Source organism: Rhagoletis zephyria, unplaced genomic scaffold (assembly GCF_001687245.7).
Source record: "Rhagoletis zephyria isolate East Lansing unplaced genomic scaffold, Rhagoletis_zephyria_1.1 Rzeph_scaffold_10155, whole genome shotgun sequence".
NCBI lineage: Eukaryota > Metazoa > Arthropoda > Insecta > Diptera > Tephritidae > Rhagoletis > Rhagoletis zephyria.
In genome coordinates, this window is record NW_016167233.1 from 1 (window position 1) to 19,641 (window position 19,641).

Here is a 19,641-nt window from a genome sequence, read left to right on the forward strand (position 1 = left end):
CCATACTTATCGCTTGAGCTTGACCGCGAATCTGAAAAAAGCGGTTTATCTTTATTTATTTTTTAACAGTGTCATTTTGGATTTTTTTCCACATCGTGAATGATCGATCGCATGTTATGAGTATTTCATATGGATGAAAATGTGCAACACAGTCAACATAAAAAAATTTAAAAAAGTACTGCACTATTTTTACCAACACTCACTGTAGTTATTCTCTTTAAAAAATGGGTTGACAAGTTTTCGAAATATATTCATACTGGATATGAATATTGACATTGATATCGACATGCTGATATTAACTAATCCCATTGTGACATATTTTTCGTTATCTTACTCGAAAGCATTAAATGTATTTATTGATATATATATGTAGATGGCGATATCTTTCTCGACATCATTAAAATATATTCATCAATACAGATATTTGGTATCGATATCTACATTTTAATGAAATCGAGGAAGATTTCGGTAAATATGTCACTATGCGATTAATTGACAAGAATATGTCGATAAAAATTTCAGTAGTAATTTTTAGTTTTGGGAAGTACATATCGAGTACTTTTGAGGATCGAGTTCTTCGGTAACAAAATTTTTTAGGATCGTATATTTTCCAGAGTACTGAGTACTCTCTTTAAATATACATATGTATTTTGGTAACATTTCAATGCTTAGTGTAGAAATCTCACAAGCGGCCGATATTTTATTCAAATTAATATATTAATCCCAAATTACGGTAAATATATGGCTACCTATACTGAGTACAAGCACCGTACTTGAAATTTGTTGAAACTTAAAATTGAGTATAATCATTTCAGAATATCAGTAATTGTAAGTAAGTGTAAGTGCTATCGATCGTTTTAAGACTAGTAAATTTTATTTTTGATATCGTCATCGATATATGATTTACCAATATCGTTGTCAATTTCAGTGGTATCGATACTTTTTTATAAATTTATTTATTGATACCGTTGTTAAAAAGCTTATCGATTTTTTCATGGAAATTATTATCGATATCGTTTTTCCATTCCGATAACAACATAAATAACAAACCAAGTAATTTCCCCTATCAGCTCGGTACCATTTCTATTTATCCCCATTCAAAATGTTTATAGATTTTATACAGATATGCGCATTAGAGTGTCCCAGAACAAAATACGTATTTTTTTGTACCCCCCACTGCGTTTCTCGTATAGTCAGAGATGGATCTTTTTATTTGGCACTACGACCGTTTGTTCTTTTACGAAGTTGCGTCAGTCGTTCATCCCGAGTGCTCACAGGTTTTTCTGCTTTTGCTTGTAAGCAAAAGTTATTCTTTGCTTGATGTATACTATCTTTACCTATCCTATCCTATCGTATCTTATCCTAAACTATCATGTCCTATCCTATCCTCTACCTACATGCACTTAAATCAACCCTATAGGTAAAAAAAAAATCCAGTTAGTCTTTACAGTGAGACGGTTCTTAGCACCAGATCCTCATATAAATGCTTTTACAGAATTTTGTAGAGCTTATATCACAGCGCGGGGATTTTCCACAGGAAGAACAATTTCTCACAGAAATCGTGGCTTCAAACCTGATATCTGCGTGGCTGATATGGCTGTGTACTGCCGGTATTCCCCTCAAAAGATCTATGTTCCGCTCATCGCACGATGCTCAGACCGATCAAGATACTCTGTATATATGGATATCAGTACATCAACTTTTAGCACCCTCTCTAGAGTCCTCAACAAATCGTTGTATGTGTGAATATGCCAGCTTCCTCTTGACACATCGTTACGCTCTAATCTTGTACCGAGTTAGTTTTTGTCGGCCTCAAAAACTTTATATATATTAGCCTAGCTGTTGGATTCCTCCTCTTTTCTGTGAGAAACTTCGAAGTCAGAGCCAACATCTATCTTCGGTTACTTATACATAGATATGCCACTTTCTGTACGTAAAAATACTCCTTGAATTTTCTTTTCTTTAGTATCTTTGAAGTAATAGAAATTTGGATTTACTGCAACTGAGACCTATGTAGTAGTATTGATCATATCCACAATTCATTAATTCAAGTTCAAGTCGGGATAAGTTATAATCATCGAGGCACCTTAATGTACATATGTTCATACGTAAATAAGTTCTCACCCGAATCATTCCATCTTAACTCAAATTTTACTCACCTTTGCCGGCAGAATTTCCACAATAATCGTATAGGTCAGCCCAACAATGCCAAAAGCGGCCGTGTACACAACCAAAGCCATCAGCAACACTGGCGCCCATTCGTATTGTGCCTTCGTTACGTCATCGGTGAATTGGACAAAAATGCCGAAAGCAAACATCGACGCTGCCATCGTCGCTGTTGATGAAAGCAACAGTACTTTGCGACCGAAACGTTCTACTAGCACAGTGGACGTCACCGTGCCGGCTATCTCAACCACACCCATATAAATAGTACACTCATTGGGGTCCATCGTCGAACCGGATGATGCAAAAATAGCGGACATATAGCTGACAAAGACGAAGCTGCTGGAGAATTGATTGAGAATGCACATAATGAAGGCGGTGAAAAATTTGAATATGGCCGATTTGGTGACTGAAAAAAAGGAGAGTAAAAGAGGGAGAGAGAAATGGGCTTGTAAGATGTGTGGAAGAATTATTAAGAGGTCGTTTGAGGGATAGGTTAGGACAANAAAATCACTTCTTTGGAAGACCTCTCGGTACTATGAGAAAGTTTTGAGATTTTGACAGATTTTTTTTCATCACTTGACGAATTATAGACCTCGCCTCGTATAAATGTATTCAGACAGGTTGTATTCGAGCTTCCGTAGCTATCTTAATCAATTAAAACATGCCTACATATTCGGCTACTTATTGACACAAAAACTTACAGAAATCCTTTATAGTTATGGGCGTGGCGAATCCACTCGACAGAATAATCTCCTTCAATTCATCAAACTCGCTTCGCGCCGGCAACGCAGGCCGTGGTAATTCCAAGTCGCTACTAAATTTTGGTGTCGTATTCTCCTCTGGCTTGGGTATACTTTTGTAAAAATTAAAAGAATTTTCCGCGCTTACAGTACGTCCTCTCTTCAGCAGACTTTGTGGCGTCTCTGGAAATACCCAGCTAGCAATTAGATAAATGATCGGCAAAACAATTATAATGCAAGGCACCAAGAAGTAGCCGAGATATGCAGGCAGCGCATAGCCAACCAAAATGCCGGTACTGAGGAAACCCATAGCCATTGCGGTGAGGCCGCCACGTATTCTAAAATGTAATAAAACAGCGAAAATAGTAATAAAAATTGCGAGCAAAATAAATAAGCGTGCAAGAGCTTAGCATATTATTTTAGGGCATTATATTTTGAGACGATAAGAAGAGAAATCTTAGTGGAGTGTTGCTTTTAGAAGATACTTAATTTAAAGTATCGCTGCTGTTGTTGGATGATATATTTGCAGTATGGCCAGATGATCACAAAAAGCGAGGCTAAATTGGTTGTGAAATAATGTTGGAAAAAGTTATACTCTGTGAAAAATTAAGTTAAAAATAAGTTAGTATATTCATTCGCGGTACACAAAATCAGCTAATCTAGTAACACCACCTTATATAAATTCGCCTTGGTATAAGGAAAATTTCGAAGTACTATTTTTTTAAAACCTAAGAAAAAGCTAAGAAAGTATATTCTAAAGGAAATTGTACTTTGCTCTGTTATTGTAATATTTGAACGGTAAACAAAAGTTTTTGAAATATTAAGTATGTTTGATATGGTTATTATTTTTATAAAAAGGCTAACCTGGTCACACCGTTAGTTTGCTTTATAGTTTGCCAATTTTATTTAAGCGTCACAGGTTTTAAGTTTGCCCCGATGCAAATGCAAATGTAGTTGGCCTACAAAATTTCTTAAATGATTCGAACTTTCTTTCTGTTAAGATTAAGGAAAGTCATTGCTCGTAAACTGATTAATATAAGTACTCATGCCTGTATGTATGTTTGTAAATAGTATGCATATGTATGTAGATTAGGGTGGTTAAAAAGGAGGAAAGTCTTAATTTTAATGCGCTCAAAGTATTTTATATGGGCGAAAAAATTGTTCGTAGAAACAGCATAAAATTCTTGGAAATCAATATTTCTCCAACGAAAAACTTTTTTTTTCTCTTCAGAAGCCTTTCAATAATATCACCCAATGATTTATTTAGCCATTTTGTAATATGAAATATTTTTTATAGCTCACCTAAACCCCAAAATGTACAAAAATAAAACCTCGCTAATATTAAAAAATGCTAAAATATACAATTGGGTATTATTATTAGACATCTCCTGAAGAGGAACAAAGTTTTCCGATATAAAATACATGGAAAACTTTGGGCGCGCTATGAGCGACCTCTAAATATTTTTTTGATTTAAAAATAAAAAAACAGGGGAATATTTTTCCGATGTAGAACAATCGTAGGGGGTGAAATCATAAAAAATCGGACTTTGATTCCCCCCCCCCCCCCNCCCCCCCTACGAATGTTTGGACCACCCTAATGTAGATACTGTATCTATAGGTATTTCTTCCGTCTATGTGGAATATAAAAGTTTCTGGCTAGTTGTTTGTAAATATTCGTTTAGTTGTAGTGATAAGCTGTCAATATTTGACAACTATAAAATCGTATCCCACCTGTGACAGTAAGGAGACATACATATGTATGTATGTATACATATGCTTATACCTATAGATAATATGGATACACGTAAGCATGTTTACACTTTTTATAATCACTAAAAAGAACCATTGCCTTTCTCAATGAAAGTTTTCTGCTGCCATGTGCTCCATAATAAGAATTATCTGAGCGTTGTAAACTTTTAGTTTTAAAATTTAAATTTACACAGCGAAATTTTTCGGAGCTATTTTTATGCGTTGAAACTAATGTCGAATTTCCACTAGGCATTGAAATGACAAAAAATTGGTGCCATTTAAAATATGCCGTGTGGAAATGGACATAATTGTAACTTTTGAACGTGATTACTTTTTAATGTTCAACTTTGTCACTAGTTTGAACAAAAAAAAACTGATGCTAAATATACCAAACCGCCAAAATTGGTTAAGGCCGGAGGACGCTTAAATAAACAATTGGGCCGTATTCTCTGAAGTCCTCTGAAGAGAAGCAGAGTTTTCAGAATGAAAAATTTTTATTTTCATGGATTCTATGCTATTTCTACGAAAAGTATTTTTTTTCCCCATACAAAATACATGGGAAACTTTGAGCGCTTTGAGCGACCTCTAAATATATTTTGATTTTAAAATAAAAAAACAGGGGTATACTTTTTTTCGGTATAGAACAATCCTAGGGGGGAGCATTAAATTGCCGATTTTACTTTTCTCCCATACATTTTTGGACCACCCTAATGTGCATACATATTCTGATCTGATTCACGAGATTCTCTACTTTAATCTACATTTTATTAAGTCAACTTAAGTCTTCTTAATTTTCCTATTTGAATTGTACTTACTCTTTGTCTGATAATTCGCTGATGAAGATCGGTATGACCACATACAGGCCGCTGCTCGTAAAACCGGCGAAGAAACGTGCCGCATACAGATAGTCTATGCTTTGTGCTGCATAGCTCAAAATCCAAAAAAGCTGAAGATTTGGATGAAGAAAGGTTATACTGAATAATTTTTTTTTTTAGAAATAAAGTTTGATGTTGAGGATATCATAGAAAATAAGGAAAAGAAACTATATTCGGAAGAATACTTATATTTCTGAAGCATTTTGGGAAAATTTGTCTGGTTTGATATCTAAACTAGAAAGTTTATTAATTTGCAAACTTCATATACATATAGTATGTAACTGTTTAATCGTTATGCGGTCTATAAACAAACGCTTTAAAACGCTTTACTTTTTTATAGAACAATTATGTATGCTTAGTTCTTCATAAAATATTCCTCCCACATACATACATACTTACATACTATATGTTCAAAACTTTAGTTTTCTTTTTTTAAACGTTGTGTTACTATTATAGGACAGTTACTTTGTTCTTACTTGAACTTCTATTTATACACATACATATGTGAAATTAAACTAACCATATGCGGAATAGCCAGTAAATACATATTGACCTTCCTACCCAAGCGATCCAGAGTGAGACCAAAGAAAATATTACCAACTAAAAAGCCAATGCCAAATAATGAGCCAATCCAAGACACCTGATCGGTGGTGATTGTGAAATTTAGCGGTGAATCAGGTGATTGCAGAACTTGTATAATGGGCGAGAGCCAACCCAAACTGATGCCATGTGTAAAGGTCATTATATGAGCTGGAGAAAGGGAAAAACAAATAAGAAAAAAATTATAGAATACTATAAAAATTAACAAACAATGCGTGTATAAAACGATGTGTTGGAAAAATATATAACACACATATATTTAACAACAGAATTTTTTACAAAAAAAAAAAAAAATTTCCACGAAAACCATAAAACGTTCAAAATCTACATAAGAGGGTATCGCTCTTATTGTCAACGAGTACCAAAAACCGCATTTTAAATTGTTTTTAAAAAAGAAAAGTTCATTTCAAGCTGTTTTGATATATATTAAAAAAGTTACGAAAAAATTTTAATTTTACTTTTGATGGTTATTTTAAAGGCCTAATTGAAAGACAAATTACCTTGACCTCAAAGCCGATCTTCAAAGTAAAATTTTTGAATATTTTTCTGCTTTCGAGCTAAAAACAGCATGCAATGAACTTTTAGAAAAAGAATTAAAAGGCATTTCTTAGCTTTCGCGACCATGAAAAGGTATTGTGTGATGCAAGAACAGCAAAAATATGTACATATATATTTTCAAAACTTCGCTGCATACAGTTTTTAGGTCAATAAAGGAAAATATTTAAAACTTCCTTTCTTCTGCTTTTTGAAGGTAATTTTAAAGGCCAAGGTAATTTTTTGATCAACAATACTATTTTTCCTATATTTTACATCTCAAAATCTTTGCAATACCGTTACATTTATTTATCTATCTTATCTCGTTCTCGCGGTATTTTTCACAAAATAGAACACTGTGCGGCGTGCGTGAATATAGTATATTAGGTTGGCCCGTGATTCAAAGAATTATTTAATAATTCAGTGCAATGTAGAATAACAATATGGGTATCAAATTAAAGGGAAAATTTTTTTAGAATTGAAAAGGGTTACACTTGCTAGAATTTAGGGTTACATTTTTGGTGTATAAGGACAAAAAGGTATTACAAATTTGATTCCTTTCAGAAAATTCGCATTTTTTATTTAAAAAACATATACATCGCTACCTAAAGGTTTACTTTTTTCAAAATTTAGTTTTTGATGCAAAACTACACCAATTTTCCGTCTCTCCTAGCAATCTCAAAAAATGCACTTGGCACCTTTTCAGCTTTAGGTAACGATATGTTATGATATAGTATAAGCTCGACTGCATCCTCGAACTTTGTCCTTCTAACTTTATTAGCTTTATATTCGTCCTTGTGAACCAAAAAAAATACTACATTAACTTTTTCGTGTGTATTAATTTTTTTTGTTTTTGTCGCACGGTGTAATCTGGGCACAATGAAAATCCATTACTCTAATAAAATTTTTTTTTCTTTCGTTTAAGTTTTTCGATTATGATTTTATTTCGTGTTTATATAAATCACACTCACCCACAACGGTTACCAATATTTGCATGCGATAGCGTTTGCTCCATATAGAAACGCTTTCGGTGTTGGACATATTTCTGTATTTTTATTTTGTAAAATATTTTCTTTTTCAATTAAAAACTACTAACTTTTAATTTAACTTAATTTAAAGGGGAGCACTCCCTATTTGCATGACAATACGTCTAAGTAGTTGAAAAACACGCTGCTCAAACGCCAATAACTATGCTTCAATCTACACACAGCCGCCGCTTGTGTACGTCCGCCATATATGTATCAGTACTCACAACTGGCAGCTGCTGAGACTTCGCAGTACCGGTTTTATATAGGTAAATTTTTTGCAAGTTTATGATTGCGGTTTAAATTTTCGATTTTTTTATTTATTATGTTTGCTCCAGCCGCAGCAGCAGGACAAACACATAGTTATATTTATATACAAGTATATGTATATACAATAATTCTATCTACTCGTAAGTATAGGCGCCAATATGAATACACTCAGTCAGTCAGTGTGGAAGTAATATTGGTAAGGGTTTCGCGATTAGATAGGTTTTGTGCAAAAAACATCTTCATGTACCTGGCTGAGACATAAGTATTAAAATAATAATACATATGTACATAAGTATGAATGCATGTATATTTGTCGCTCATTGCTTTCACCGACCGGCTTTTATGATTTCTAGTGGGTTCTGAAAAATATTTACTTTCAAGTCATTAATCTTGGTTACTAGCACTTATTTATATATTGAAATATACATATATACATATGTAAATATATTTTAGATGTGAATACTTAGAACATTTGTTTATACATATGTATGTATCATTAATAATAGTACTTACCTAGCCTAAGCATTTTGTAGATTTGAATATAGGGTAATTGTTGGTGTGTATTTAGTTATAAAATCTATAATGAAAAAATACAATCAAAATTCGCTCAGATAAAATCTACAGAACAGCTGCAACTAGTTTATTACAAAAAAATATATTAACAAAACCCTAATTCTACCTACTAAAAAAACATAAAATGGTTTAAATTGTGTTCTTTCATTCAATTGGATTGTATAATTTTGCAATAGTACAAGAAATGGTTTTCAAAAATGTAATACAAAACTATTAACACTTTTTCTCTTGGCAAGATTTATAACAAGCACTGAAGTAATGTGTACAGCGCCGGATTAAGGGCAGGGCCGATGGGGCCGCGGCAAAGGGCGCCCACTTGTGATGACGAAAGAACAAGAAATAATTTTTCAGAGATTACAGAAAATATCGCTAAATATTAAGAAGATTTGTCAGCACCATCCATACATCTTGCGGAACCTAGCTTAGCTTCTGCTGGCTCTGGTGAGATTTTCGACTCATCCAAAAATGGACAGAGCTATTAAATTTCTATTACGATTAATAATCATTAATTGTTTTGCATTTTTTAATTTTAATTATTATTTTAATTTTTTTACATAACCAAGCAATTAATAAGTAATTAAAAATAACCAAAAATAATCATGATTATTTGGAATCATAAAAATAATAAAAAGTAATCAAGTAAATAAAAATAATCAAATAATTAGAAATAATCAAATAATCAAAATTAGTTAAATTATTTTTTTAATATTTGAATATTTTTAATAGTTTAATTACTTTTATTTTATTTATATTTTATTATCTTCAATTATTTGGTTATTTCTACTTATGTGATTATTTTTAATTATTTTTTCAAATAGATACAGTATTTTTTTTTAATTAGCAAAAAAAATATCAAAGCAAAGCAACAAGTGCTGTGTTTTGATTATTTTCTCTTTTGTCTTTTTGTTATTCTCATTGTATATTTATCGTAATATAAAATTGTATTGATTCTTATCATATGTATATTAACTGCTTTGATATATATTATTCAAAATTGAAAACAAAAACTAAAATTGAAAATAATAAAATAATTATATTAATCATATAATTAAAAAAATCAAAAATAATTTAAAATAATCATGTATGTAATTGTATTAACCATGGAATTAAAATTAACTGAAAATTATCAAATAACTACATTAATCATGCAATTAAAAAATAATTGAAAATAATCAAAAATAATCATGGAATTAAAATTAATTATTTTTTTTTAAGTTGTTAACAACTAATCATTAAGAAGGTGCAAATAATGGTATATAACCATTAAAGAGTCACCCAAAAAAACATGCTTTAATTAATAATCATCCTCAACAACTTGCAAGGAAATAATAACTTTGAGGGATGAGAAAGTACAGGCAGAAATAATAAGCCGGATCAAAAAGACAAAACAGTCGTACTAATCCATCTCTGTTCATACGCGAGACTTCTGTTGTCAGTCGTTTAATACTGAGTGCAACATGAGCGGAAAATACAAAGGAATTCAGGCTAGAATTTCAAAAGAAAACACGTGGTTAGAAGTCAATAATTAACGATACTGTTAAAATGAAAATATAAATAATTTTCCAATTAATTGCAGGTATTTATTAACTCAAAGAGGGCCCCAACACTCTTAATCCGGCCCTGAATATGTACACACATATGTATCTAAGCTTTTTTGTATGAGAAATATTTAAAAAAAAAAACAGATTAATTATATACGGAGGAAAACTCCTAGAAAAGCATTGATAAAAGTACCAAGCAAATTGTGAAGGAACGGAACTTGGATCATCTTTCAATAAATGCAGGAGGCAAACTCTCTTTGATATTCTAAATGTTCAAACCAAGGATTTTTTACCACTCTTTCGTTTGATGTTTAATATTTAAAAAAATTTTTATTAAATTTGACTTTTCAAACAGGTGTCGATTCTGTTCAAAACAATTTAAAACGAACCCCTGTTAAACTTTTTTTATTCTGACACCCGTGTTGTGATACATATTCAAATAATCGAATTCCCTTAATTCAAGTTGAATTTAATTTTCGAAAGAGGTGGGAACCCGCCTACATGTTGTTTAGAGATAAAGTTTTTTTCATAACCAAATACATTTGAAACCTATTTTATACGTTGAATTTAAGTTTGTAAAAAGGTGGAAACTCTGTAAAAAATATTTCAAACAGAATAGAATCATGAAATAAAGCCTTTTTAAAACCATTTCGATTGATACCCATATTGTTGTGAAAAATTTATTAATCTGTGCTTAATTTAAACCAAAATGATTAAGTTATCTCTGCCGGTTTAGGAGAAATGGCCAATCAAAGAAATGATTATGTTAATTTTAAATTCGCGATTTTTCGCAAAGTAAGAGGATTATTGCAAAATAAAGTATAGGGAAACAAATATTACCTGGACCTCTACCAAAGTACGAACCTATCTTGGTTATCCGAAAGAAAAGGTTTTTAGGTGGCCCACTTGACGTATTTTGATGTAATTTGAATTAAAATTTTGTATTTTTTAATTTTGTTTTATCAGTCACTGCTTTACCAAACAATTAATAATCTCAGGCCCTATATCGAGACACCCTTTAACATTTTGTCAGTTAAATCTTTGATATTCACTCTATCACATATATTTTTTGCAGATTTTTAAAAACCAGCAAACACGTTTTTTTTAGCAACTTTCTAAATTGTTTATTAATAAACTTATAGAAAAGTGGACTTAAAAAGAAATTAAAAATCTTTTATAAATCTCTGACTCTGTGTCAATAAAAAAGTACTAATTGATTTTTTTGATATAACCAATATTTATCGAGTTATGATGTGATAAATAATGGCTAATATTTTTATTGTTGTATAACTTTTGCAAATTTTATTTTTTTTTTACATTCCTCGCGTTTTGCCATATTTTAGAGGTATTTCTACATTATACTCAGTTTATATCAAAATCTAAAAAAAATCGTAATTTTCATTGAAATAGCTTGGAATGCCTCATAAGCGTTTTTCATGCCCAAACATACGCTATTAAGGAGGCAGTAAGGTACATTAAAGAGAACGTACCTGCGTAAACGTAGGTGTACATCCACTCGGCCATTCAGGCACTCTCTTCTACGTATGTTAGATCTCAACTAGTGGATGAATGTAGGAGAGAGCTGGCCGATATTTCTGATCAATACAAAATTACCCTAATATGGGTCCCGGGACATAGACATTTGCGTAAACGAGGAAGCGGACGAACTAGCAAGGAACGGCTCCGCAATGAATGTGTCTCACGCGGTGGACACTCTGGGCATCTCGCTAAGAGAGATTGGGATAAAAATCACTGAAAGGCTAGGCAGAGTTGCATAGCATTACCCGGCAGTACCGGTATCCTACGACCCACTTAAAACCAAATCTTTCTTAGGAACGAATGCACAGGGCGCTGGCCCATTGGGGTACATGCCAAAAGCATGAGCCAGCCCTTCAATAGGTTTTGTCGCAGTTGCGACGACCCTGACTCAAAATAGACAGTCGAATACTTACTGTGCGAGTGTACAGGCCTCGCAAGGATAAGGCTAAAGATACTCGGCAAACCATTCCTGCAGAATATTTTTGAGTGCAGCTACCTCTCTCTGTATGACGTACTGAAATTTATTAAAGCCGCCAAATGACTGGAGGTTGCACGAGTTGTGACAAACTTCCTAATTGCTTCTCACTAGGGTGACAATCCACTTAAACCTACCAACCAACCAAGCCGATTATATCGACATCATAACACCCCTAATACTAATGCCAGACCTCAAATCCAGCTAGAATTACTTTTACAAAGAAATGTTATTTTGGACTTTTGAGAGGTAAGTAAAGTCCTCTGCCGTCTAACAAAAAAATCCCGCTCTATGAATAAGTGCCTGCTCTGCTATATGGCGCAGAAGCATGAACAATGGCAACATCGAAAGAGAGGCTTGGCCGACTCGGCCATATTATACGAATAGATGCAAGCAAGACCCGAAAAGCCTTCTCAGCGTTGGGTGAGAGAACGGGTGTTGGAGGACTTGGCTTCATTTGCTATTTAAAATTTGCGTTAGTTAGGACAGAGTAGAGCTTAATTGCACTTTTCGAGTAAAACCTTTGTACTCAAGAGGATTTGGGTTCAAGCAAAATCAAATAAGACTACGTTACTCCCTTAAGCACACAATAAGCGTATAAAAAGTTATGATATTGCAATCAAAGCAATTATAATACGTTGAACTTTGAAAATGCGCGAACAAAGAAATTCGCGAGCAAATTAGACGAGAAATAAAAAGATTTAAGTAAAGCCTTAAGTAAATCAGTAGATGGTTGTCTAATTGGAATACTATGTAAACTGCAAGGCGATATATTTTATTTTGCGTTAGAAATTGTTGTGCCTTCTTCTTTGTTACGCTTAGATAAAATGTTATATTTTCTACAGACTTCAGATTAATAAATTTAAAAAAAAAACTCCAATATGTGGCCGATATTCCAAATTTTCGGAAAAGTATTTTAAGTGTATCTATTTGTTTTAAACTGTTTCAACAAATCACCTACAGTTACTGCAGCCCCTTTTCTGATAGATAACTTTTCGCTGCACCAGCATTTTTGCGATACATTTTCTTTTGTGTGTTTCTTTTGTGGTAAAGACTGTTTATACATAAGTACATACATATTTACCTATGTATGAATGTACATATGTACATATTTATGCCAAGAAGGCAGCACATATTTATTTAGAGTTGTATATATTTTTACTACTTTCATTTTACTTTTCTTTATCTAATATGTAAATATACATTTGTAAACAATACTTTAATTATTTTATGATCATAACTGTTGATGTAATAAAACCATAAACTTTATAAAAAGGGAAATTGCTTGGCTTATTGAAGTGTTTTGGTAATAAAATAAAAATTTTCAGCCTTTTATTCAAATCCCATGAAATGTTATAAATCGCTACTATAAATTTTTTTCCCAAACCAAAGGTTGATATATCGATTTTTTTAATTTTTTTTTTTTCAATAACTAGCAAATACTAGTTTCACTGCAAGTTAAAAGTATTTTTGTGTTGTTATTCCCTCCCAAAACTATTATGGCTTTATTTATAAAAAAAATAAAATGGATTTAAAGAGCTTTATGAAGTGAGATTTTCAAACAAATTTTCGATTTATGAAGAATAATTTATTTTTTATGAATTTGGGTGTTAAGTAGGTGGCAACGCGCTTCAAAAATTTTTTCGACAGTAATCTTTTTTAATTTATCTTATCAAGTAGATTAAATTAAAATTTTCAAACAGGTGGCAACCTTCCAATATTTTCTTCTTAAACAAATTATTTAAACTGCTATTTTCAAACAGGTGGCGACTCTCTAATTTTTTTCTATGTTTTCAGTTATACCTCTAGTTACTGCATTCAGTTCCTTGCATTAGTTTTCGCGTGATGCGCGTACAAACATACAGACAGACAGACACGACACGTCAAAAATTCTAAACATTGTTGATTTGGCTTCCGTTGCTCTAAGAAAGACCTCCATATTGATTTTTCTTTATTATCTTTAATGTACAGACATCGGCCTTTTACAATTTTTTATATGTATAGTTTTTTATGCTAGTAACATACCCTTCGGATTTTCAGCAAACTCTTCAATTACTTCCCCTCAATCATCTCGTTTCGTTTTCGTTTGTCCAGGAAGTCTACCCTCTGCTTATTGTCATTCATTTGGGTTTTCAGATACTGCACTGACTCTTGCATAATTTCCCGCGCACTCTGGGAAATGTGAGCAATCCGTTTGCGAGATGCGGTAACGAACACGTATGGAAGCCTTAGTTCACGGCAGAATGAGAGGACGCTTTAGTGGGACCATCCCGGGTTATTTTGTTCAAAAACTCTCCTAAAAATGGGTTGTGCACTGGGCTGAGAACCCATAAGAAATAAAAAAGAATGTGCGGCATCCGTACTCTTAATAGGAAACGTACAGGATATGCGATGGACGGGTCTGTCATGAGACGACGTACAAATTTGTTGCAGGATTTGTAGTTGGGTGGAGGTCTCGACCTCTTGTATCCAGGTTCATCACCCCATTAGTTAATCATGAAAGCATGAAAGCTAAACATATTTGGTCCAACAGTCTAAAATTTCAGTCTTCATGACAATGGGCCTCAGTTATAAGAATGAGCTTAAGCTCACACTCAAATTTTTACACTGATGGGCTGAGCTTAAGCTCAAGAACTGATAATCGACTCGGAGTTTAAGCTAACTTTTTATGCATGAGGCCCATCCGACAACGGAGAGACTCTTATCGACTTCACCGCAGCACGGAATGTGGTAGTTATTTGCTAGTACCTAACGCCAGCGACGAAATATCCATAAAACCATATGGGTGTAGCTTTATGAGAGATAAAAACCCAAGTTCAAAACGTTGTGATAGGCGTGACGAAAGTTCAACCTCGAAAAGCTACAGTCACAAAGAGCAATCGACAACAAGCAACTTCTCATCGAGCGGATGTAAATGAGCATTGGGAATCGATTTACCAGTCTCTGCGTACCGCTGAAAAAATTGAGAAAAAGGGAGAAAAAAGAGACAGATATGCGTGAGTGTAAATAGCTGGAGACGCTGACAGGCAGGAACGCGGCGCAAAAAATTCTATAAGAAAATAAGAACAGCGACACAAATGACGCGTTTGACGAAGCAGAACGCTGCGCTTACTTCAATGTATCAACGCAGGCCTCATGCGGAAATGGAGAGCATACATAAGTATGTACATATATCGTTCAGTGCTTATTAAATGAAAACNATCAACGCAGGCCTCATGCGGAAATGGACAGCATACATAAGTATGTACATATATCGTTCAGTGCTTATTAAATGAAAACACTTGATTTTAGATAAGTTTTTATTTGCGATTAGAAGTATTTCATTTAGCTAAGCATATCTACTATCTGCACAGCCGTTTAAAAGAACGCTACTTTATTTCTTAATCTTAACTACTTAAAAACTCGTTGCACTAGTCCTGCACCATTGATTTTCCTTTAGTTTCTGGCAAAAAGAACAGCAAATAAATTCCTGTAATTACACAAGAGCCAGCACACGAATACATTGTGATTGATATGCCCAAGTTGAAGAGGAAGTAAGGATATAACTTAAGGGTGGTGAACACCATAACACTACAATACATCATGGCAATGGACTGCGCTTGAGGGCGAATCTGTGAAAAAAAACATAAAAAATAGTTCATATTTAAACATGGAATAACTCACATTCGTACAACTCATTTGCTCAACTCACCTTTGCCGGCAATATTTCTACAATTATCGTGAAAGTTAAGGAAATTACGCCAAAAGAGGCCGTAGCCGTGACAAATGCCACCGCCAAGAGCGGAACCCAATTGTATTCAGCTTTGGTCGTCTCATCGGTGAATTGCACGAAGGCACCAAAGCTGAACATTCCCAAAGCCATGCCGGCGGTCGAGAGTAACATTAGGCTTTTACGCCCAAAACGCTCAACAAGCAAAGTGGCCAAGAGAGTGCACATAATTTGTACTATGCCCGCAATGATGGTGCATTTACTTGGATCCATTGTCGAACCAGATTCAGCAAAAATATGGGACATATAATTTACGATGGCAAAGCTGCTAGAAAATTGATTCTGCGTGCAGAGCACAAAAGCGAGAGCGAATTTCTTCAAAGCGGTTCGATTTACTGTGGAAGAGAAGAAAATAATTTTTGAAGGAAGCGCAGAAGAGATACATATGGATATGGTTGTGGATATGGATATAGATATGGATATGAATATGGATATGAATAGTTGTATATATGTACATATATATTGAGATGCATATGGATAAGCATATGGATATGGATTTGCAAATGCATTTGGATATNGAAGAGTTTTTGAAGGAAGCGCAGAAGAGATACATATGGATATGGATGAGGATCTGGATATAGATATGGATATGGATGTGATTATGGATATGGATATGAATAGTTGTATATATGTACATAGATATTGATATGCATATGGATAAGCATATGGATATGGATTTGCAAATGCATTTGGATATAGAAATGTATATGGATATGGATATGGAAATGGATATGGTTTTGAGTAGGAATATGGATAGAATACCGAAACGGTAAGTTATAGAAATTGGTATGTGCATAGATTTTGGGATAATCTAAAAATGGGTAAAAAACTCACAAAAGTCGCCCAGCGAAATGGGTGCGGTCTTGCCACCTTGCAGCTTAGATGCCTTGAGGTCCTCGAATTCACTTAGCGTTGATGAGGATTGCAACTCGTTTACAAACAACTCACAGACATGTTTCTTGGGCTTTAGGTTTTTATAGAAATTGAAAGCGATTTCTGCTTCTTCAACCTTGCCGCGCTGCANACCTTGCAGCTTAGATGCCTTGAGGTCTTCGAATTCACTTAGCGTTGATGAGGATTGCAACTCGTTTACAAACAACTCACAGACATGTTTCTTGGGCTTTAGGTTTTTATAGAAATTGAAAGCAATTTCTGCTTCTTCAACCTTGCCGCGCTGCACCAGACTCGTTGGTGTCTCTGGGAAGAACGCCATTATGATGATATAAATTATGGACAGGAATATTATTATGCACGGTATAACATGGTAATCGAGATAGGAAGGTAATATATAGCCGATGAGAATGCCGCAGCTATAAAACATCATAGCCAAAGAAGTGAGAGCGCCACGAATTCTGCAAAGATGTCATTCAAGTATTAGAAAAATAATGAAGCATAGCTATTGGTACACAAAATCGGAGATCATACAACAAAGAATCCGCATTATACTTACTCTTTATCAGAAATCTCACTAATGAAGATAGGTCCGACCACATAGAGGCCACCACTGGTTAGACCCGCACAGAAACGCGCTGCATATAGATACTCTACACTCTTCGCAAAATAGTTGAGAATCCAAAAGAGCTGTTTAGGAATTAAATAAAAAATTTATAATCATACGTACTCTTGTCTCTTCTTTATTTATGTAGGTAACAGCTGTTGCCATTCACTCACCATATGCGGCAGCGCCAAGAGGTACATATTAGTCTTTCTACCGAAACGATCCGCAGTGAGTCCAAAAAATACATTACTGCACAGCGAACCTATGCCAAATATTGAACCAATCCATGACACATCTTCGACAGCAACTTTGAAATCTAACGGCGTGTGCGGTGACTGCAATATGAGCAGCGTCGGAGAGAGCCAACCTAGGCCAATGCCATGCGAGAGAGTCATAATGTGCGCTGAATATTTTGGACATAAAAAGAAAGAGAAAACAATTTTTAAAGCTTTGATCTTAAAAATCTTAAAGAAAAAATTAGAAAGAAAATCAATAATAACTAATTCGGTTTGGAGCAAAAAATAATAATTGAGTTAGCTGAATGGTTTGAGAGGGCAAGTGAAGAAGATGCTGGTGCTTGTGCATCTCCTACACAAGCTGGACATTTGTTGGGTATGTACGGATGGTGTCTGGATAGGTAGGAGTTACGCGGTAGTTGAAGATCTTCGTATGCGTAGGTGATGGTTAAACTTGGATTACGGTACTAAAGGTGGTTACTGGCGCGCAGTGAGTCTCTTTGATGGCCTGTCGGTGCAGCTTTGGTTCCAGCGTTTAACTGAGGTAGGTGCATTTCAGGAAATGTATTGCTTCCTGAACATGAAATTCTATCCCTTAGCTGGAAGAGCTGGGACATCGCTATGAAAGTGGTTTTAAGGCATACAAGGCATAGCGTAATTCATACCCTGCCAGCGAATTGCCTTGTATGTTACCAACAATGTTTCTTTGTCGCCAGCGAATGTTTCGAAGAGCTTATTGCGGCGCTATACTTTATAACAATTGCAATTGTGTTCGGAGGAAGCATAGCAAAGATAATCCTTAAAATTTTCGGTCTTTAAACCATTGAAATTTTTGAATTTTTAGGGGGGAAGGTAAGGTCCTATGCAGTAAAAAAACGAGAGAACGGTGTCAAAGGCATTTAACAAGTCCAACACTACCGGGGATGTTCTCTCACCGTTAAGGCTGCAGCCACGTGAAGTAAGAAACCCCAAGGGTTTTCAGTTACTGAATCGGTGAATTCGGCAGGTTTTCTGAGTTTTAGTAGTGGTACCACTGTTCCAGACTGCTGTATGTCGAAAATGCTAAGAGTGGCCAACAGTAAATCAAAGACCTCAGTGAGGTATTTTAATTAACTAGAAATTCATCGTTGGCGATAGTAAGAGTAATATAGTTCGATTTCAATCCCGAGTCCGACCCCATCATAATTATAACGTTGGACCTTAAAAATCCTCATACTGGGATCCCTGAGATCGAAAAGTTTCAGCCGGTAAAATGGGTGCAAATGGATCTGCGAGTCTAGCGGTATGTATGAAGAGTGCAGCTGCAGCAGTGACCAACTTTGCCTAGCTGACGTTCTCCAACATAGGCGTCTGTTGGTGTGTCTAGTCGAGCTTTTCAATCGAGATGAATAGGTGGTCTGATGATGAAGCCTAAAAGCTCCCACGCAGCTCGTTAACAAAGCCTCACATAAGTAAATACCAATCACCCCAGATTTAACACTTCAATAAATTAGGATCTATAATTTGTCAGGAGCTTATGCCATCAGTTGAAAAGAGTGATTTAAATAATTCCTTATGTGAGCTGGAAAACCACAATGCTCCCGAGCCAACGAAGCTTGACGAATTTCGGATTAAAATAATACCTATGAATTGTATTTATTTTTGTTTTCCAAAATAATAATTTGAAAACCCGCTAAAAGTAGTATTTTTTAATCAACGTCTGCATTAAAAAAAAAAAGTATAATAAAAAGTTCATTTCATGTTTCACAACTTACCTGTGAGTGTTACTAAAATCTGCATGCGATAGCATTTATTGAAAACTGCTAATCCCTGATTATTCACCATTTTCGCATTTGTACTTCTATTTTATAATTGACTGGCTACTATTTATTTATTTTTTTAATTCTAAAAATCTATAAAACTTTTATGACACTTCGCTGTCGCTCGTACTTTCACTGCATAGACTTCTCGTTGATCTTCTGCTTATTATTATTTAGCATGTCCTTTGTCCTTTATTTGCAAGCTGTCGCCATGTGTACGCTCGGCAACGGTGAAATTGCGCGACTGGCACA

General features: G+C 34.4%; 2 protein-coding genes across 2 annotated transcripts; both read right to left on the minus strand.

The window, feature by feature from the left end:
- Positions 1–6: 6 nt before the first annotated feature.
- Positions 7–7,705, minus strand: LOC108376268 (facilitated trehalose transporter Tret1-like; the record flags this gene model as incomplete). The annotated part of the gene is made up of 6 exons (XM_017632466.1): positions 7,636–7,705; positions 6,051–6,280; positions 5,471–5,601; positions 2,868–3,244; positions 2,160–2,572; positions 7–31 (listed from the first exon to the last, which is right to left on the minus strand). Coding segments are annotated over exons 1-6 (1,246 nt in total), but the record flags the coding sequence as incomplete, so codon positions are not given.
- A 7,792-nt stretch (positions 7,706–15,497) lies between these two features.
- LOC108376269 (facilitated trehalose transporter Tret1-like) lies at positions 15,498–19,414 on the minus strand. The gene is made up of 7 exons (XM_017632467.1): positions 19,345–19,414; positions 17,528–17,757; positions 17,307–17,437; positions 16,965–17,208; positions 16,691–16,799; positions 15,779–16,191; positions 15,498–15,698 (listed from the first exon to the last, which is right to left on the minus strand). Exons 1-7 carry the CDS (start codon positions 19,412–19,414, stop codon positions 15,498–15,500), a joined length of 1,398 nt encoding a protein of 465 aa, XP_017487956.1.
- Between the last annotated feature and the right edge of the window lie 227 nt (positions 19,415–19,641).

What these genes read in the sequence shown, in the direction of transcription:
- LOC108376269 (XM_017632467.1), bottom strand. Translation starts at nt 19,414, where the DNA reads ATGGTGAATAATCAGGGATTAGCAGTTTTCAATAAATGCTATCGCATG. An exon ending in AGTGAGATTTCTGATAAAGA is followed by an intron (nt 17,209 to 17,306) that starts GTAAGTATAATG and finishes ACATCTTTGCAG; the next exon opens with AATTCGTGGCGCTCTCACTT. An exon ending in ACCTAAAGCCCAAGAAACAT is followed by an intron (nt 16,800 to 16,964) that starts GTCTGTGAGTTG and finishes CATGTCTGTGAG; the next exon opens with TTGTTTGTAAACGAGTTGCA.